Source organism: Trichophyton rubrum (genome assembly GCF_000151425.1).
Source record: "Trichophyton rubrum CBS 118892 genomic scaffold supercont2.3, whole genome shotgun sequence".
NCBI lineage: Eukaryota > Fungi > Ascomycota > Eurotiomycetes > Onygenales > Arthrodermataceae > Trichophyton > Trichophyton rubrum.
This window is the reverse complement of record NW_003456426.1, coordinates 1414290-1434412: the sequence shown is the minus strand read 5'-3', so window position 1 is coordinate 1434412 and position 20123 is coordinate 1414290. Positions and strand designations below refer to the sequence as shown.

The 20123-nt window shown below is 48.4% G+C and overlaps 7 protein-coding genes across 12 annotated transcripts; 3 read left to right on the top strand and 4 right to left on the bottom strand.

Annotated features, from left to right (window-relative positions):
- Positions 1–586: 586 nt before the first annotated feature.
- Positions 587–4198, bottom strand: TERG_03265 (uncharacterized protein; the record flags this gene model as incomplete). 2 transcript variants are annotated; one of them, XM_003236167.2, is made up of 4 exons in its annotated part: positions 3498–4198; positions 2156–2196; positions 1919–2082; positions 587–1855 (listed from the first exon to the last, which is right to left on the bottom strand). In XM_003236167.2, the coding sequence occupies exons 2-4, from the start codon at positions 2190–2192 to the stop codon at positions 587–589; spliced, it is 1470 nt and encodes a 489-aa protein (XP_003236215.1). In that variant the 5' UTR covers positions 2193–2196; positions 3498–4198. The 2 variants fall into 2 exon arrangements, with proteins under 2 accessions (XP_003236215.1, XP_047605893.1); XM_047749542.1 differs by having other exon boundaries at positions 1919–2196.
- A 337-nt stretch (positions 4199–4535) lies between these two features.
- TERG_03263 (uncharacterized protein) lies at positions 4536–6354 on the top strand (the record flags this gene model as incomplete). The annotated part of the gene is made up of 3 exons (XM_003236165.2): positions 4536–4795; positions 4891–5375; positions 5435–6354. The coding sequence occupies 3 exons, from the start codon at positions 4536–4538 to the stop codon at positions 6352–6354; spliced, it is 1665 nt and encodes a 554-aa protein (XP_003236213.2).
- A 386-nt stretch (positions 6355–6740) lies between these two features.
- On the bottom strand, positions 6741–8000 carry TERG_03262 (dimethyladenosine transferase; the record flags this gene model as incomplete). 2 transcript variants are annotated; one of them, XM_003236164.1, is made up of 3 exons in its annotated part: positions 6741–7463; positions 7537–7758; positions 7812–8000. In XM_003236164.1, 3 exons carry the CDS (start codon positions 7998–8000, stop codon positions 6741–6743), a joined length of 1134 nt encoding a protein of 377 aa, XP_003236212.1. The 2 variants fall into 2 exon arrangements, with proteins under 2 accessions (XP_003236212.1, XP_047605892.1); XM_047749541.1 differs by lacking the exons at positions 7537–7758; positions 7812–8000 and having other exon boundaries at positions 6741–7400.
- A 304-nt stretch (positions 8001–8304) lies between these two features.
- TERG_03261 (uncharacterized protein) lies at positions 8305–11320 on the top strand (the record flags this gene model as incomplete). The annotated part of the gene is made up of 3 exons (XM_003236163.1): positions 8305–8684; positions 8811–11103; positions 11177–11320. The coding sequence occupies 3 exons, from the start codon at positions 8305–8307 to the stop codon at positions 11318–11320; spliced, it is 2817 nt and encodes a 938-aa protein (XP_003236211.1).
- Positions 11321–11804: 484 nt separating this feature from the next.
- On the bottom strand, positions 11805–13266 carry TERG_03260 (uncharacterized protein; the record flags this gene model as incomplete). The annotated part of the gene is made up of 4 exons (XM_003236162.1): positions 11805–12466; positions 12525–12630; positions 12704–12978; positions 13047–13266. 4 exons carry the CDS (start codon positions 13264–13266, stop codon positions 11805–11807), a joined length of 1263 nt encoding a protein of 420 aa, XP_003236210.1.
- Positions 13267–13539: 273 nt separating this feature from the next.
- Positions 13540–19570, bottom strand: TERG_03259 (uncharacterized protein). 4 transcript variants are annotated; one of them, XM_047748054.1, is made up of 4 exons: positions 15755–19570; positions 14198–15685; positions 13966–14127; positions 13540–13899 (listed from the first exon to the last, which is right to left on the bottom strand). In XM_047748054.1, exons 1-2 carry the CDS (start codon positions 16907–16909, stop codon positions 15209–15211), a joined length of 1632 nt encoding a protein of 543 aa, XP_047604028.1. In that variant the 5' UTR covers positions 16910–19570; the 3' UTR covers positions 13540–13899; positions 13966–14127; positions 14198–15208. The 4 variants fall into 4 exon arrangements, with proteins under 4 accessions (XP_047604028.1, XP_047605891.1, XP_047605889.1 ...); XM_047749540.1 differs by having other exon boundaries at positions 14198–19570; XM_047749538.1 differs by having other exon boundaries at positions 13966–19570.
- On the top strand, positions 18443–20087 carry TERG_03258 (uncharacterized protein; the record flags this gene model as incomplete). The annotated part of the gene is made up of 2 exons (XM_003236160.1): positions 18443–19760; positions 19828–20087. The coding sequence occupies 2 exons, from the start codon at positions 18443–18445 to the stop codon at positions 20085–20087; spliced, it is 1578 nt and encodes a 525-aa protein (XP_003236208.1).
- Between the last annotated feature and the right edge of the window lie 36 nt (positions 20088–20123).

Here is a 20123-nt window from a genome sequence, read left to right as displayed (position 1 = left end):
GTAATAATTGAACTTCAATTTATTCTGCTACGGTCACATTGGAGCCAGACACTGCGCATTCAAATTCCTAGAAATCTATAGCTAACGCTGTCTCCCTAGGGAGTTGATATAATATCGACTACTCGTAGGAAAGTACTTACATAGCCAAAGAGAAAAAGCTAACTAGGCAATCGCTTCCATTTTCTTGTTTATTCAACAATGAGATTATAATTGTTGCTGAGAATAACACAAAGCGAAGACGAAGTTGAAAACTAGATATGGGCCACCATTTAAGCCATTAAAGCGGGGATTGATAGAAGAAAAAGAGAACAGTAACTATGAAAAGGCACCGTTCCCCAAGGAAAGTTTCACGACCCCGGTTTAACAATGAAGAGGGAGAAGAGACAGGAAACATAGACAGCATAAAACTAGATCAAACCCTGATCATCAGGAATACTGTGAAGAGCATTTGAGCCTAGGTACTTAGACGGATAGGGTGCGCCAGTCTGCAAAAGCAGAAGCTGGATACCTGTCCTCCACCGAGAACCTCTTTCCAACATCCAGGCTAAGGTGCAGTCATGGCATAGAAAGAAGCAAGGTATCAAACTCAACCGCGGGAATAGGGATGGAAGCCTCGGTGGGCTCCACGGCCTCCTCCACGATAGTTAGCACCTGGCCTTCCAGCATTTCGGGGGCCGGTAGGAGCATTTGCGGGTGGAGCACTCTGCGGTTGAGGCGATGCAACTGGCTGCGGAGGCTTATTCCCAACATTGGGAGACATACCCCGTCCCATAGGCCCTCCAGCGCTTCCAGCACGGCCCATACCCTGAGGACCAGTTGGGAGGTTAGGTTGGGGGGTATCATCATACATCCCCTCCCAGGATTGGTTGCCTTGCTGATATCCTGGGAATGTCCGTGGATCAGCCGCCCGTCGAGCTTGCTGTTGTTCATACTTCTGTTGTTCGAATGCAATTTGTTCCTGGGCGTTATATCCTGGACCTCCCCTGTTGTTTGCAAAGTTTCCAGGCATTGGAGGGGTGCCGGCTGGACCAGTTGGGCCGGGGCCGCCAGCAACGTTTCCTCCCATCTGGCCACCCATACCGCCACCTGTGAATCCAGGTCCTGTTTGGCCCTGATTTGGCATTTGGTTCATTTGCTGCATCTGTTGCATTTGCATCTGTTGTTGCATGGGGTTCATCATTCCTTGCATCCCTTGTGCATTGGGGGGTGTCGGGGAGGCTGGAGGCATTCCTCCTTGCTGAGCACCTGGCTGTTGTTTCATTTGATTCATTTGTTGCATCTGTTGCATCTGCTGCATTTGTTGGAGAACAGCCGGGTTCATGCCTCCCATGGCTGAGTTCATGCCTTGAGCCTGAGCAGAAGCCATTTGCTGTTGCATTAGAGCAAAGTATTGTTGCATCCGTTGCCAATATTGAGCCATCATCTGTGGTGTCATGCCACCCGCCATGTTTGTTTGGTTCTGGGTATTGCTTTGCTGGCCTGAATCGGATCCACTGCCACGGTCGTCTTTGAATCGATCATCGCGGAACCCACGTTTGCCTAACCGCCGGCTCTCCTCATCGTCTCTGAGGTTGCCACGGGGTTGAGCCTTTTTCACCTCAATTGCTTTCCCGTGAATCTCCAGAGGGACTGAGAGAGTTGCCTCGACAGCAGCTTCACTATCAAAGGTAACAAAACCAAATCCTCGAGGCCGTCCAGTATCCTTGTCAATCATGAGGGTCGCATCTACAACGCGGCCAAATTGCATAAAAAATTGCTTGAACTCTTGTTCGGTGGCTTCCTGGCTCACTCCACCGACAAAAATCTTACTGGTCCGTTCCTGTTCGTCTCGAGGTATTGCTCGTTTAGGGTCAATCTTATAAAATTGGTCAGTAAAAGATCTGGTTAAGATAGCAGATGTTGTGGGAGAAAGTCATACAATTTTACCATCCAAATAATGCTCCTTGACCATAACCGTATTTACAGTCTTTGGGTCAGTGAATGTAAGGAAACCAAACCCTCTCGATCGACCGGACGCTCCATCTCGCATAACAGTACATTCGTGGACTTCTCCAAACTGGGAAAAATATTCCTTGAGAGATTCTAAAAGTATATATCGTCAGATACGCACATCACGGCATGTGTAGCTCACTATTGAGAGAAGACTTGTACATACGGTCTGTAGTCTCCCAGTTCAATCCACCAATAAACATTTTACTATTTTAATATATAGTATTAGCCCAGATTCACTATGTGTGGTATGCATGGAGAGCGTAGCATGTGTCCGATGCAGGTGTAAAAATGACAAAGGAGTAAAAAAAAGAAATAAATAAGAGTCGGCACATCGTGGCTGCGCCCTCAAAAAAATGAAATTCCACCGAAAGGGACAAGAGAGCTTCTGTGCCTGATAACTTTTCGGCGCTGATCAGTCGAGATTCTATGTTGCGCCGATGGACACGTCGTGGTTGGTGAATGCCAGGGGTTGTTGGGGACGTATGCTAGCCGGACTTCATTCCCATGGATAATCTCGTAAGTTTGATAACGACTTTCCTCCCTCCGTGGTCATGTAAAAAGTATGGAGAGTTGTGATAGCTCTCGCAAATGATGGGCTCAGTGTGCTGTGGGGCGCATTACAGTCGAGGGGGATGTGATGTTGATTTCAGACGGTCATCACACGCTCATGCCGGAACTAGGTGCAGGGTTCATTGATCTGTGGTTCTTGGTCTTGGTCTTTGTGGGATATGGAATTGTGCACCCGTCGAGCTTCAATAAACTGAGAATTGGAATTTTTCGAAGTTCTTTTTTCCGATAATCCTCTGCCTGATTCTATGTCCGAAGCTAGGTAATGTTCGATATTCCACATCGAAGACAGTTAAGTAAATAACTGCTTCTTGCACTGCTCTATCAAGATATACCGACAAGATATATAGTATCTGATATACTATAGTCGTTCCACAGCGGAATCGTGCAGAGGCTTTAATGCATGAAATACCCTCGATCTCTTTTCAGCCACTGAACTGATTAACCCCATCGAATTATGGCTAGCACCTTCTTTTGCCCCTGGTACCCCTTTCCAATAAATGTCCAAATAGAGAACTGCGCAGCAGCCATGTCAGGGTCACAAGCTCAGCTGAAAGTTCCGGGTAAACCAAGGATGTCCTTCCACCTATGTGTGACCCCATAATCCGCGCACACATCACATTTTCGACCTTTAAAAGCCATCGAATTCATATTCCATGCATAGGCGGGCAGCGAGAGGCGTTTCGTATCTTTGGCGCGAGTCACTGAGGATATTTATCGACCTTTCTTCCAGATAAAGGAGGAAAATCATATAGATAAAATATTGTCCACCCTGGAAAATTGGACTACCCACGATCCAAGTAGATTCATGAAGCCTTTAAATTCTTTCCCAGCGGCAACCGACGCAACTGGCCGATTGGCTTTGATGGTGTAAAGAGTATGGTAAAATGGGCAATATAGCGGGAATGAAACTCAAAACAGTCAAAGGCATAACTTACCCATCTTCTTTTATACCTGTCCCTTGACTTTCAGGCTCATTTGAAGCCTGTCCACCACTGCTAGTGTCCGCAGCTGTGGGTGTTCCCTGGGCACCATTTTGGGTTGATGGTGGCTCTGATTTCTGCTCTTGAGCAGGCTGCTGCTGCTGAGTCGCGGCAGGCTGTGTAGAACTGGACGTATCTGCTACCTCTGCCTTGATAGTAGGAGGAGGCTGGGACGGTGTTTGTGCCGTGGCGGGAGGCGCAGATGTTGCCGGGGTCTCATCGGCATCATACCTATCCAGCGGGTCAGAAACGCAGAATACCTACCACATGCAAGCTCAAGCAAGTAGTAACGGGGAATCCAAAACAGCAATAATGCAAGGGAGAGCAGCTTACAGGTCAGCGAAGAGATCCTCTTCGAGGTCCTCTGGCTCAGTCATGGTTCCTCGAGTAGCAACCGAAAGGAGGCTGAAAAGTCGTAAAACCCCAGACTGCAGCCGACTGCTAGATACGCTGCGTAAGTCTCGTTAGCTCAGGTTGTTATTCGCGATATCTTGAAGCTGCAAGGCAGCGCTCTTGTGCGTGTGCGAGGTGGTGTAAGAAGCAGAGAAAGCCGGCGAGGTTGGATGGTTTTTTCATCCTCGAGGGTGGCTTGGCTGACTAAGCAGAGCCCTCAGAGACTAAAAAGACATCAACGTCAACGACAAAAGCTGTGCGAAGATGATAGCCAGACAGCTTGACAGCCGCCGCCGTCGAGGGAGGATAGATGCTGGAGCAAGGCAGAGTTGCATAGCGGGCGCCTAGACGTCTCTCCCTGTATTAATTTCGTACCTGCTGGCCGCCACAATGTCGAGTAAAAAGGGGCGACAAGACCAGCACCACACGCCGCAGGTATGTGCCAGCTTGCTAGCTATATGACAACCCCCATCTGCTGGGACTCTTTCAAGCTAACAAACAGCTCACAGGAAATGGTTCAGGTCGGTCCGTGACTCGAGATGCCTTACCCCATATTTCCTGATCAATATCTCTCCTTTTATTACCTGCGACTTTTTTGCCATGGAGTCAAATATTACTGATAAGCTGATAACATGCGATAATCCACAGACCATACGTCTTCGTACGTTATCGACTCCCGCCCCCACCGCCACTGCCATTCCTCCTCTTATTCACATAACAGCCACTGACTCTCTATATAGTCGAGGAGGACTCCCTTTCTGGAAATCAATATCGTCATCTTCTCGGCCGCAAAGCTCCCATGTTCCGTTCAACCAAAACACCGTTGTCGGAGCTTCTTACGCCCATACAGATATGTTGAAGTATGTCTCTGCCCCCCCTGCCCCCTTTGCTGATATAGCTGTTTTAAAACGTCATATGAAAACGAACCCTAATACTGACCTGGGAACTGGCATAGGGGTGTCCCTCCTAGTTCAAGATCGTCCACACCGTCGCGGCCCTCGCTGTCACCCAGCTCAAGCAGGGTCCGTGACGCGAACAGTGGAAAAACTGCCAAAAGAACATTATCTTCACAGCACCCATATAGCAGCTTCCTTTCCCAAGGATCTGGAGGCTCAGTGCCAGATATAGATGATGACGATGACGGTGATGAAATAGGGTACGAGGACGATGAGGACGAATTCGGACTTCCAAGTGTTACCAACATGCGCCGACAACGCGCCAAGCCATCGCCGGGTTATAGCCTTCCCGTGAAGACAACCCAGTCCACTCCTGAACCAAGCAGCCATGTAAAGGCTTCAACCTTGATTCCCAGTATGCACGGCATGCGCCTCCGAGCGAACAGTGCAGACATCGCGGAGGAACGGTCTAGTTTAACCTATCCTACAGCAAATAAATCAGAGGGCAAGATACTCCGACCGCAGTATAAAGATATATTGAAGGGTATGTTTAGTTTTATGCGTATTGCTATCCTATTTAACTGGCTAATTATGATATAACAGATCCCGCAAATTCATTGAATTTAGTTAATCACTCCCCGCCGCCACCTGGAGCTAGTGCAAAGGAGACAGAAGCTCATTCTACTCGAATAAGTCGAGTGAACAAGTTCAAACGGATACTCCAATCAAGTACCGTATCGTTGCCTGAGCTCCGTGATCTAGCTTGGTCAGGTATCCCAGAAGAAGTCAGAGCAATGACCTGGCAACTACTGCTCGGGTACTTGCCCGCGAACAGTGACCGTCGTGTCTCAACACTAGAGCGTAAGCGAAAGGAATATCTCGATGGCGTACGGCAAGCCTTTGAGCGTAATTCGTCTATTGGTTCGAAAGCTGTGCCTGCTACATCCTCAACTCCAAATTTAGGTGGTGGGAGAGGGATTGATGAGGCAATTTGGCATCAAATCAGTATTGATATCCCACGGACTAACCCCCATATACCCCTTTATGCCTACGAGGCAACACAACGGTCACTCGAGCGAATCCTCTATGTTTGGGCAATTCGACATCCTGCAAGCGGATATGTCCAAGGGATAAATGATCTTGTCACTCCATTCTGGCAGGTTTTTCTGGGCTCATATATCACGGATTCTGATATCGAGCAAGGTATGGATCCTGGACAGCTACCGCAACCAGTGATCAATGCTGTCGAAGCAGACTCGTTTTGGTGCTTGACCAAACTTCTTGATGGCATTCAAGATAATTATATTTATGCACAGCCTGGTATACACAGGCAAGTTAATGCACTTCATGACCTCACGAGACGCATTGACTTAGCATTGACCAAACACCTCGAGAACGAGGGAGTCGAGTTCATGCAGTTCAGCTTTCGATGGATGAATTGTCTACTTATGCGGGAAATCAGCATCAAAAATACAATAAGGATGTGGGATACATATATGGTAGTGTACCTCGAAGAGCCCTAGACCCCAACGGACTATGCTAACTGAATTCCAGGCAGAGGAGCAAGGGTTTTCACGGTTTCACCTATATGTTTGCGCTGCATTCCTCGTCAAGTGGTCGGAGCAGCTGCTGAAGATGGATTTTCAGGTTTGTCTTGTCCGATATTGCTAAGCTTCCATGGCACATGCTGACAGTGGGTTAGGAGGTTATGATGTTCCTCCAGGCACTTCCAACGCGAGAGTGGACAGAGAAGGATATAGAGCTGCTCTTGAGCGAAGCTTTCATATGGCAAAGCTTGTTTCAAGATTCAAGTGCGCATCTCAGGTCAGGCGGCGCTGCTGTAGAGAGGCCCCACTCGACTGCATAGACCATTTTGGGGCGTATTCATGAAATGAACAATGATGTTCAACTAGCTAAAGTGGATGCCCTTTTGATTGAATGCCCAAAGAAGCTTCAGGAATTCCCCTTCGTCACACATCCGGGCACGCTTGTCCGCAAGCTTGGTATCATCTTCAAGAACCCGTCTGATCTTTTCTCGGACGAGATTTGTCACCTTTCCACGTTTCGTGGGGCCAGGTTTGGAGGAGACTGTCTGGACCTTCTCCATTTTAAAGAAGTCAGGAACGTCATCCTCATCATCAACCTCCATTATTTCATCTTCCTCCTCGCCTTGGTCATCATCTTCCTCAGTGATCATCTGCTGGTCACCATCCAGGAGGTCTGAATCAATTGGGATATTGTTTTGGGCACACCATGTGCAGTAGTTAGCTTCTAGCATACTCACAACGCTAGTAGTTCCAAGGAAACTAGATCTCAGCGTCTTGTTCTTCCTAACAAAGGCGATTCTAAGAAGACCATCCCATTCATCGTAGCTAATATCCGGTCGTGGGACTTTCGGGACAATGCGAACCACACTAGATTCGACAGCAGGCGGTGGTTTAAAGTTGTTTTTGCCCACTTTCATGATATGATCTATTTTTGCCCACATTTGCGCATTCACAGACAAACGACTGTACAACTTGTCCCCCGGCTTTGCGAACAGTCGCATTGCAAATTCACGCTGGAACATGAGGATGCATACTCTGGGTGCAGGGTTCGTAGCTAGCAGTTTAAAGGTTAATGGGGAAGAAATCTATACGCCAGTAGTCAGTGGCCGGCGCTTTTTATATCCCACAGTCTGACAGATGGTAATTTAGAATCCATACCTGGTATGGAGTGTTGCTTATGCAGACATCGAAGTAAGGAACCTCCGTCTTCATAACATCTCCAAGCAGGACTTCCAGTCTCTTCTGTTCCGGCTTTCCTTGTACACGCTTTGTGAGTTCCGCAGCCATCCTTGGATCTAACTCCACGGCTATGACTTTTTTGGCCTTCTCCAGGATCTTGACGGTCAAGTTTCCAGAACCAGGTCCGACTTCTAGCACAGTCTACAGTTTGAGATTAGCTGGAGTATCCCAAAGCAGCAGACGGTACAACCTACGTCACTTTGCTTGAGATCTGCCTTGTCCACAATAGCCTGAGCTACTCCAGGATTCTTCAAGACGTGCTGGCCTATATCTGTATTCATGCGGAATATGTTGTGGGCTGCTTTGGTTTTGGCGACGGCCTGCGCATAGGGACTGCTCGCCTGTGCCGCATTATTGCGCTTCCCATGCTTTGCCTTGGGCATTTTGACCTTCTCCGTGAGCTGTCTGTTCTGTCAGGCCCCGTCTTTCAACCCCGCTCACTGATATCTATCTGCCTTGGAATTTATCCTGCCGGCGCCCTTGATAAATTTTGTGTTTGAAAAAAAAAAAAAAAAAATTGACGGCACGGAAATATATTTATCCGTAGATATATAAATGCCCGGGCCCGGGCCCATCGGAAACCACCTAGGCTCAGGTTTACTGGATGCCTGTCCAGCTTCGAGCTTCGTTGAAGCTAACAAGGAATCAACTACATTAACAGCTACATATATCCCCGTGTTACCGACGATGTCAGGGCGCAAGGATTTCCTAAGCCAGCCGGCGCCCGAAAACTACGTTGCTGGACTGGGCCGTGGTGCTACTGGTTTTACGACCCGGTCTGATCTTGGGCCAGCGCGGGAAGGCCCTACGCCAGAACAGATACAGGAAGCCCTCGCGAAGCGGGCTGCGTTGCTGGGTACTGCACCTCCGACTGCGTATGGTGCTTCAACTCGGGGGGAAAAGGGCGGGAAAGCAGATAAAGAGGAAGACGATGATGACCGGTATCAAGACCCAGAGAACGAGACCGGCTTATTCGCCTATGGTCAATATGACCGAGATGATGACGAAGCGGACCAGGTGTACCAGGCTGTGGATGAGAAGATGGACAAAAGGCGCAAAGCGAGAAGGTATGTTCAATAATCCCCCTTCCACTCCAGTTTGAGTCTGTGCAAGAACCCAATAGTTTATCTTGTCCTAGAACTCCCTTTCGTTTTGAACAGATTACCAACATAAGCCACATCGTGCTATAATAGGGAAGCTCGGGAACGCCAGGAAATGGAAGAGTACGAGAGAAAAAATCCTAAAATACAACAACAATTCGCAGATCTCAAGCGGTCATTAGCTTCAGTCTCGGATGAGGATTGGGCTAATATTCCCGAAGTTGGAGATCTCACAGGCAAAAACCGAAGAGCAAGGCAAAATATGCGCCAGAGATTCTATGCTGTACCAGACAGTGTCATAGCGAACGCCAGAGACTCAACTGAGTTTAGCACTACCATCAACGACGACGGGACCGAGTCATACGCTCCTCGAGGTGAAAATGCTGATGGCACAATTACCAATTTTGCAGACATTGGTGCAGCCAGAGATAAGGTGCTTCAAGTTCGCTTAGATCAAGCAGCCGAAGGCTCGAACGGAGATGTTGCCTCTGGCAGTGCAACGTCGATTGATCCGAAGGGCTACCTGACAAGCCTAACAAAATCCGAGATGAAGGCTGGTGAGGTAGAGATCGGAGATATCAAACGTGTGCGGACACTTCTAGAGTCGGTCACAAAAACAAACCCAAAACATCCTCCCGGATGGATCGCTATTGCTCGTCTAGAAGAGATTGCGGGTCGCATTGGAGCCGCTAGAAATTACATTGCTAGAGGCTGTGAACTTTGTCCGAAAAGTGAGGATGTCTGGTTAGAGAACATCCGCCTCAATGATAACCATAACGCCAAAATCATCGCTGCAAACGCGATCAAAAATAATGATCGATCAACTAGACTCTGGATCGAAGCTATGAAACTGGAGTCTGATCCTCGAGCCAAGAAAAATGTCCTGAGACAGGCCATTCTGCACGTACCCCAGTCAGTCACCATCTGGAAAGAGGCCGTGAACCTGGAAGAGAACCCAGAGGATGCACGCCTACTACTTGCTAAAGCCACTGAAATAATACCTCTCTCCGTTGAGCTATGGTTGGCACTGGCACGGTTGGAAACACCTGAGAATGCCCAAAAGGTCCTCAACGCAGCTCGTAAAGCTGTTCCTACCAGTCGCGATATTTGGATCGCTGCAGCCAGATTACAAGAGCAAATGGGAACAGCAAATAAAGTAAACGTTATGAAAAGGGCCGTCCAATCTCTTGCTAGAGACTCCGCCATGCCGAAGAGGGAAGAATGGATTGTCGAGGCTGAAAAATGCGAAGAAGAGGATGCAATTCTTACCTGCAATGCCATTATTCGAGAAACATTGGGGTGGGGTCTTGACGAAGACGATGATAGGAAGGATATCTGGATGGAAGATGCGAAGGGCAGTATTGCAAGAGGGAAATATGAGACGGCGAGGGCAATTTATGCCTATGCACTCCGCATCTTTGTCAATAAAAAGTCGGTATGGCTTGCTGCGGCAGATCTAGAGCGGAACCATGGTACCAAAGAAAGTCTCTGGCAGCTACTTGAGAAGGCCGTTGAGGCCTGCCCTCGATCTGAAGAACTATGGATGCAGTTAGCCAAAGAGAAGTGGCAGGCTGGCGAGATTGACAATACACGGCGAGTTCTTGGGCGGGCATTCCACCAGAACCCCAACAATGAAGATATCTGGCTGGCGGCAGTGAAACTCGAGGCTGATACTAATCAAATCGAACAGGCCAGAGAACTATTGTCAACCGCTCGGCGAGAGGCTGGTACAGACAGGGTCTGGATCAAGAGTGTGGCTTATGAGCGCCAGCTCGGCAATAGGGATCATGCTTTGGATTTGGTCAACCAGGGTTTACAGCTATATCCTAAAGCAGACAAGCTTTGGATGCTTAAGGGTCAAATCTATGAAAGTGACGGACAAATCCAGCAAGCTCGGGAAGCATACGGAACGGGGACCCGAGCATGCCCCAAGTCAGTGCCGCTTTGGCTCCTTGCTTCAAGGCTAGAAGAGAAAGCTGGCGTTGTTGTAAAGGCCAGATCAGTACTGGATCGTGCTCGACTTGCTGTTCCAAAGAATGCAGAACTTTGGACCGAGAGTGTCAGGGTAGAACGCCGAGCAAACAATATGAGCCAGGCTAAATCCCTTATGTCGAAGGCTCTGCAAGAAGTCCCGAATTCAGGACTTTTGTGGAGTGAAAGCATATGGCACCTTGAACCTCGCACACACCGGAAACCTCGAAGCTTGGAGGCTATTAAGAAGGTGGACAACGATCCTATTCTCTTTGTCACCGTTGCTCGTATATTTTGGGGCGAAAGACGGTTGGAGAAAGCCATGACCTGGTTTGAAAAGGCCATCGTTGCGAATAGTGATCTGGGAGATGTTTGGGCATGGTACTATAAATTCCTTCTCCAGCATGGAACAGATGTAAGTCCTTGCCTCTTTTCAGCAGCTTCTCTTTTCTGAGTTCAGTCTTGCTAACGCCTAATCTTTCATGTAGGAGAAGCGGGAAGATGTCCTAACAAAATGCATTGCTACGGAACCGAAACATGGAGAAATCTGGCAGACAGTGAGCAAAGATCCTGCTAATGCCCATAAAACCACCGAAGAGATCTTGAAGATTACACTCAATCGCTTGGAATAGGATGCGGTATAAAGTCGCTGACCATAGCTGGATCATTTCTCACAAATACGCCGCCTATTTCTTATATACTTATGTCACCGGCTACGTTTCTGTTATTTGCAAACTGGAGTTCTATGTTAGGGGGTAAATAGGGTACAGCATAATGATTTCATCTATAGATACCTACTTGTAAAAGTTGTCACGTCTAATGGTCAGTAAAAGAGTCCTCCGGGGGCTTCTTATGAGCGATAATGCTATTCACCAGACGGAGTGAATGCACCAAATACTTCACACATATATCCGACAGTGAGCCCGCTGTCATTTGTGAACTTGGAATGAATGTATAGATACAATAAATACGTTCTTTAGCGTTGCGTAACCACCCAGCCTTCCAATGCAAATCATCCTGAAACACAACTCCACGGTAGACAAAATAGTATTCAAAAATCCAGAAAACCAGTGCTTGCGCCAATTAATATGCACCTCTTGACTCCAGACCAGTACATCAGGATGCCATAGAAAGGCACTCATCAAGAATCGAATTGAGTTGGCTATGGTCCGCAGCCGTAGCACCATCCCAGTCCCAAGGATCTTCATCGATATCCATCTCATCTCCAGAGGGTAAATGATCAGCGCCATCGGTAGCAATATTGGCCTCTTGTATGTAACATTGGTTTTCCGCTTCAAGTTCTTCTTCAAGGTAACCCCCCATTATCTGGCTAATGATAAGGGGCATGTGTCCAAGAGCCCCAGGCGCGATGTCAAGGGTCAATTTGAGGTCACGTAGCCCCAACGGTTGGCGATTGCTCGCTTCCTTTGCTTCAACAGGGAGAAGGCCGTTGGTGGTATTTCTAACTAGCTCTCCTCGTGTAAATGCCATTTCTTCACGTTCTAATTGGCGGCGGTATTTCCTTGTCGTCATTCCATTTATAGTTCCCGAGGGGCCATTACATTTGGTCCGGCCGAAGACATTAGAGAGAAATGTCTTTACAAAATTTTCAGTCGCAATAGCCATGTAAGTCGCGCATGCGAAAGTGGCTCCATTCGATATGGATTCCTCATAGCAAATAGGTGTCATGCGCGCATATATTGATTCGGAGTCAGGAAACTCTCCGGTTTCTGATGCTAGAGGTTGGGCATATCGTTTACGAATCTCAAGCTCCCAGTCTATCAACCGTTAGATAATGATTGGAAAATAGAAGCAATTGACAGCAGCAGGTCATACTTGTTTTATTTAAGCCGCCGGCACTCGCAGGCACCTGGTCCGGAAGCCTGATCTGTCTTGCCAGTTGGTATTCCTCGAGAGGGTTGGGAAGAGTACTTGGATCAGACTATAATTACCACGTCAGCGGAACTGCAGGTTCAACCGGCCAAAAACTTTTTCATTCCTAGTGGGATGCTTACCTCTGGGATCGCTTTTAATCTTCGCCTATCTCTCGGCGGAAGCTGCATGACCTCTGTCTTGAGGCGCTGTTCAGCGGCATCTCCAGAGGCCGGTTTTGACACCACTGTTGGCTTGTCATTTGCGGAAACCCAGCTCGCAACTCCATGGTCAGGAAGGTCCCTAGTCAGATTTCCCAGCAACGCGCAGACAAAATTATTGTGAAGTCGTTCGCGCTTTGGGTCAACGGCCAGCAATGGCGCAGCTCGAAGAGTAAATTCATTCTGATTAAGGTGTCCTAGCAGAAAGAAATATGGTAAGCATACCGAGCCTCATGGAATAGACGTTATCACTGCTTCGACGTACCAAGCAAGAAGAGTGTGATTGCCTGCTTATACTCGGACCAACCGTCCCCGATGGCGCTTTTGAGCTCGGTATAAATAGGTTCGACATCAAGGCGCGGAACCGATATGAGCGCTTTAGTCGTTTTCGGGGCAATCGGAGGGCCAGTCGGGACAGGCTTGGTTGTAGTAGACGCCGGCGCAAAGTCGGTCGTCCCTGTTAGGGCCGCAGGGTCGATCTGCATGGTGAAGGTGTTGATATTGATCGAGGTGGCCAGGCGCTCGCGCGAGGCCAGGACAGGCTGGCTCAGGCCCTCATCTAAATAACAGAGAATATGCCGATATCTGCCCGGCACTTATCCCTGCCTAACATGCGCCTGATGGAGTTTCGCTCGCTTGAAGCCAAAGTCGATGGTTTGTCTCGTCGCCGCAGCGAGAAAAAAAGGCGTCGGCGTTTGAAAGGGGCTGGCTTATGTAAGCAGGACAGATACCTCTTATATAACTAATGGATATATGCCTGTGCTGTTGATCCTGGGATAAGACTACAGGGCCGGGGGGTTTTCGGCTCTTAAGTTTTTTGCTATGTACAAATCTTTCAGTTTATATTAACTACCGTTATGATATTTGATAAGTTTCATAGAAGCTAGGGAGAAGACGGCATTGATTGACCGCAAAGAATGGCAAGAATGGGAATGTATGTTCGCAAAGAAATAAAGTAGGAACTTGCAGTAGGGGGTATATAGTCAAACAGTAAACGTGGAACGAGAGACCGAACCATCACTGAAGAGTAATAGCATCCTCATCAATAACTCCAAAGAGCTTTCTTACGCCTTGCATTAATACCACAATCTCCTTTGATAGTTGAGCAGTAACGAGTGCTGTTAAGAATACCAATGTGAGTTATTAGGTTCTATCGATAACGAGAAGGGAGGCTCAAAACATACCATATGCATATAGAAGAGCATAGTCTTCATCCGTAGTCAATCGAGACGCCTGTTTATCATTCCTGAAATGATGGAGACGGGCCAAAAGTCGATCTCGAGCATGTTCGGTGTCTGGAAGAACCTCATTCAACGCATATCCCAGTTTCATTGAAGATGCCATAACTATTGTTACGTTAGATTCCCAATTATCGGCCAGAAAATAGTTCGGCATAAACGTAAAGATGGTAAATACCTGATAACAAATGGCTTATTCTAGCAGATAATTGCATCCTTTCCCGCAAAGTGTATCTCAACATTGCCGCTTCACCTTCGGAAGCAGTAAGATTCTTCATTATCTCAAGATTCATGGCCTGAAAAGCATCAAGCAGCCTTCTAGACCCGGAAACAAGAACCTTATATTCGGCATCAGGAAATGGCCTCTTTAACGAAAATTCTGACCTTGCTGACACCAAAAGCGAGTCTAGGTGGTTCAGGAAGAGCTGTAGCTTGATCCTTTCCCGCACGTCAAAATAAGGAGATGCCGGTCCTCCCTGAATCATGGTAGAAAGCGGGTCACGTTTCCAGACGACACTGAGACGAAGCCAAAATACGCTCAAACCGTCCTTGAGTTTCCGTTTTGCACTGGACGGCCAAATAATCCTGGTGATTATGATGCCCCACAGTATACCGACAAACACAGCAACCACTCTGTGAAGAGTGATATCAGTAATCACAGGATCTTCGCCTCCTTCGTCCACGCCGTCGTCAGCGCCCTCTTTAGCTAACGCATATGCATAGAGGACAACAAGGTTATAGGTAAGCATGATGAACCTCCCCATAGGGCCATTGCCTCGAGCTATCGTGATATATGCAGTGCAAAAAGACATTACCCATCCGAATAGAGCAAGGAAGATGACATTCGCTTCTGCAACATACCAACTAGCAAGGGCGCAAATGGCTCCGATGCATGTGCCAAGAAACCTAGCGTAGCCAGTGGTATTCGATGCCCCTATTGTCATTGAGCATACAAGCATGTAAGATACTAAACCCCACTCCCCTCTCCAGGCAGAGTATATTGGCCTGGTTTCGGGCATGAATGAGGGCAGCGCATATATGGCAGCGCCGGCACCGACTTTAATAGCAAATTTCGTGTCATCACGTCGAAAAACATGCAGTGCCTTCCAAAGCCTGTACCTGAGAGTGGTCTTGGCGAAAGGGCCGTCAATTGCTTTATCCTTTTTATTTTTGTCTTCCAATGGGTCTACTACGCACAAGTTAGTTGGCTAGGAAACAAGGCAGTGCATATAGGTGATATTAGAGGGAACAAACCAGAATCAAGTGATCCTATATTTTCATCTTGTTCCCGATCCGAAGTCCATGGCATGATCCAACGCCATGTTCTTCCATTAGGGCGCTCGTCAGCTTCTAATTGAAGTTGATCAAGAATGCTGAGAAACTCTTTAAGCTGTTCGCCGAACTCTAGGAGAGAGAAACTGAAATGACCACAGCTAGCTGCAACTTCTTCTAAGTCCGCCTCAACTCCAAGTGGCTTTCCCTTAGCAAGTATTAAATCCTTTTGGCTATATATTATATTCAAAGCATCATTTCTAGCGTGCCGGTATAGGTCAAGTGCGCGCTCAAGGCTTGTTCGAAATTTATTATTAACCGTAACTTTATAATCCGGGGCTGGGCCATAAGGGAGTTCTCCTAGAATTTCCTTTAGGGTATATGCCAAAGAGTTCTATAATGTGCTATGGTTAGTCGCATTGCGTTCTAGCATTTATAATATAAGAAAGGGTTCAGTAAATACCATTGAAGGTCCAAGGTGAGTAATGAACCTTTCAAACATGTCTGCGGGGGCTTGAACAAACTCTGTAGGTGTGTTTGCTGTTTGAGGACATCCAGGAGAGCGTATTGTTGTAGCACCAGACGGTGGAGACTGGAGGCCATCTGAACGAATAGACGTAAGTGGCCTGTCGAGTAGACGGAGAGGAGATCCATTGTGTAGCAATCGCAATGTGTCAAAGGTATTTATATCCTGTTGCGGCTGTTGGAATTGGTTCAGGATATTGAATTGAAGGGCTGCAGCACTTCGAAGTCCACCGATACTCTGGGATATGTCCTGGATGCAACGGACTAATTTTTTCTCAAGCCGGTATTCTGCCTCAGTGCCGGCAACATAGTGCTCAAACTTAGCTTCTTTAAGAAGTTTTTCCATCTTCGAGTATGCAGCTTTGTTCTTGCATGACGCGTCAAGGAAAGGTCGTTGTTCAAGGCTGCTCTCAAGCCCTGATGCGCCATATATAAAACTCTCCGTAATGATCTCCAGCATATCAGAGAGGGAGTCTGTCATGTCAACCATATTCTGGCGTAGTTTCTTCTTTGCAGAGATAGGAAATACTACAAAACAAACTGTCATTGTCGCCACAACTCCCATGACAACCATTTTGAAGACCTGGTTGATTTTAGCAAAAGACAGGTCACCTCGCTGCACAGATCCCTCCTTCGTCATGACAGTGATGATTGCTAGAGAAGCAAGTGAGCATGCGACATTGACCAGCGGGTCACCTCGTCTCTGTTTTACCCATCCAATGAAGCCGAGGCCACCGCCGCAGAAGACGATCAAGATGATAACATGACCGAGGGGAAGCATGTGGAGCCCGTCCTGAAAGACCACCGAAACACCCATACTGGTGATCGAGATAAAGGCAGCATAGCAAAAGGCGATGAGAGCCAGTACGAATGCCTCCATCATGCTACCTTTTGTTCGGGCCGGGTGGAAGTATACGGTGACAGTCGCAACAGTATGCTTACCAGACTGGTCGCCTAGAAATCGATAAAGCACTGGGACAAACGTCGCCATCGAACCCAATAGGTACGCGAGACTGCACTTCAAAATGCCTTTTCCTGTCTCTGACTGCATAAACGAACGCAACCTGCCAGCTGTCGCCGTTGCCTGGTGCATCCAACCCGCACGCTCCGGTCTGTCATCTTCAGCGCGAGGGCTCCTCTGCAGCAATGGAGTGTGTTCATCGTCCCCGTCATGTCCGGCCGATAGATTAGGGATGCCGTGTACACGCTGGCCGGTGCTGGGAACAATATACGTGGCCTGTCGGAGCTATTGAAGAAATAACTGTCAGCTAGCGAGCTCTTGGGCGCCTTAGCATTCATTTAGCACGAAACCCACATTGTGCCGACAAGGCCGGTTGTTAGGCGTACAGGTCTGCGGCATGCTCAAGGGCCAGGTCCATAGCCCCGGCAGCACTCTGTCCTTTTGGCTTCCGTCGCTCCGGATATTCAGTGGTGATGATGAAGATTTCGACCTTTTGAATGTTTTGATGTTTTGGAGGTTGGGAGCTGCTGGAGCTCAGGCCCAACGCGAGTGATTACGTCATAATAACCATCGACTATCCACTTTAACCCAACGTCATTTTCAACCTCATCGCATCTTCGTGTCCATTCAAAGGCATGTCCATACATAGGCCCTTCCCTCGCCATCGTGTGCATTGCTGCAGTTTGGTGCTAAGAACCCGGAAATTATCACTCACAGTCTCAGACGTGCAACCCTGTAAGGAATTTTCTAGGCCCGGAGTTCCAAGCCAGCACTAACGAAGGTCCGCGACCCAAGCAACAGGGATATCAACCTCGTCAGAAATGGACCGAGAATAAGTTCGGGAGATCTCCCCCTAGTCAGCGCGAGATGTCTTACAAGTCAGAAGCCCAGCGCCAGTCGCGGTGTTGGTAGACGCCATGAGGTGGTAAAATAGGCGTGTGGAGCATATTTGGTTGCTCTGCCCGTCTATGGCCGCGATATACGCAAGAGCTCCCCACAAGATGGATCCAGCGCGCCAAGGGCGGAGAACTGTTCTTGAGCCGAGGACGAAGCGCTCATCAATCTCCTTCATGGCAGCCGTCAATCAGTTCATAGGCCCTAAGTAACACCATTCACTCTCCCTGCAAGACTCGGCATCTCTAAGGAGTTGTGGTCATGGTCTATGTCTCATTCCATAGAAGGGAGCTTTGCCCGGCCTAGGCGCGAATAGTACCCCTCCTTTTTTCCTTGGAAAGCCTAAAGAGTATTGATGAATGGCAGGGTATTATCCACGTAAGTATGCCTTGGAGACCGGAGATACAGAATTCGAAGAGGGCATTGTCTTGTTCAGTAACCATGTCCACCGCTACTGGCAGCAAGCAGAATCTGCCTTGTCTTTCAAATTAATACTGTTGCTGAAGAGTCAACAATCGAGGGATTATTGCTGCACGTGGACTTGTGATAGACAAGGTCTATCATCAAGGGACCCTAGTCCTCCATTGGCAGAATGGACCAGCCTGGGAACTGTGGAAATACATGAGTATATAAAGCTCTATCATATCCTCACCCTCCTTGGAATACAACAATGAGTCGACTACAGCATCTTGAGTGTGCCGCCTTCCAGCATTCACCTACTCTATGACTTTTCTCTTTCGGAGATCCCCAGACCAGCAGTTCCCTTACAGAATGGCGCCCAATCAACACTCCCCGCGTCGCCCCGGGCGCTTTACCTGGTCACAGACTGCCGCTGCTGCTGCAATTGCCATTGTCACCGTGATGGCAGTTTTACCCCAGGCTCAGGCATCAGAGTCTGTCGGTGAACAGCAGCGCAGGGATATACCAGCTGGAAAGCGAAACGTCATCCTCATGGTTTCCGATGGAATGGGCCCTCAAAGTGTCGACATGGCTCGAGCCTTCCGCAAGTGGCAGACTGGCACCGAGAGCGTCCTCTATTTAGACGGCCACCTGATCGGCCAGTCGCGTACCAGATCCTCCAATAGTCCAATCACTGACTCTGCGGCTGGTGCCACTGCATTTTCTTGTGGAAAGAAGACCTACAACGGTGCTATCGCTGTCCTGCCTGACCACACCCCTTGTGGCACCGTCCTAGAAGGTGCAAAGGCTGCCGGATATAAGACTGGTCTGGTTGCTACTACTAGAATTACCGATGCAACCCCTGCAGTTTTTGCTGCTCATGCCAACTCCCGCTCCTACGAGGATTTGATTGCAGAGCAGGAAATCGGAGAACACCACCCATTGGGCCGCCAACTTGACCTTCTTCTAGGAGGAGGGAGATGCCATTTCCTTCCAGGCAGCAACGGAGGCTGCCGTGATGACAACAAGGACATTATCAAACTTGCCAAGTCCAAAGGCTTCTCATATGTTGGTGATCGTAGGGGATTTGATGGTTTGAAGGGAGGAGCTGCTGCCAAGCTCCCTCTACTCGGGCTCTTCGCTGATAACAACATCCCCTTTGAGATTGACCGTCGATATCAGAATAACGTGTACCCTTCCCTTGAAGAGATGACGCGTACCGCGTTGAAAGCATTGAGCGATGCCACCCGTGATAGCAACCAAGGTTTCTTCATCATGATTGAAGGTTCCCGTATTGACCATGCCGGCCATGGAAATGATCCTGCTGCCCAAGTCCACGAGGTCGTTGCCTTTGATAGAGCCTTTGCCGCTGTGTTGGAATTCCTCGAGCAAGATTCTACCCCCGGAATTCTGATCAGTACCTCGGACCATGAAACTGGTGGTTTGTCAGCTGGCAGAGCGCGCCCAAATATTCTTAACAGCACTTCGCACTCCGCCGAGTATCTGGGAGAAGTCCTCGAAAACCACGGTGGCGACCGCACCATTGCTCGCCGGCTTGTGGAGGAGGGCCTTGGAATTCACGATGCATCCGATCGTGAAATTGACTCTGTTGTTCGTAACGGAGAGAAAGGTTTTGCTGAATTGATCAGCCAGCGGGCGCAGGTTGGATGGTCGACTGGTGGCCACACCGGTAAGTCCCTTTTTTAATTCTATTACTTTTTTGCTGTGATCAGCACACTAATATCTGGCAACGCCAGCTGTCAACGTTAATATCTATGCTTCTTCCCGTGAAGATGCCAGCGCTCTTATAGGCACTCACGAAAACACGGAGATCGGTACCTTCCTAGCAAAATATCTTCGAGTAGATCTCAACGCCATTACCAAGCGCCTAGAGGGCATCAGGACCACACCACGCCGTAGAGCCATTTCAGACTCATCTTGGATGGGTAAACCACTCTCTGCCGAGGAGCTCGAGGAGCTGAAGCATAGACACGGCAACTATACTACTAAGGCGTGATTTCAAATTGAGTTACACAATTGCAACGTTAATTAG

Bases quoted from the DNA above. Each gene is read 5' to 3' on its own strand.
- TERG_03259 (XM_047748054.1), bottom strand. From the start codon at position 16,909: ATGCACCAGGCAACGGCGACAGCTGGCAGGTTGCGTTCGTTTATGCAG. The intron at 15,686-15,754 runs GTATTTACTGAA...AGCACATTATAG, and splicing joins CTCACCTTGGACCTTCAATG to AACTCTTTGGCATATACCCT.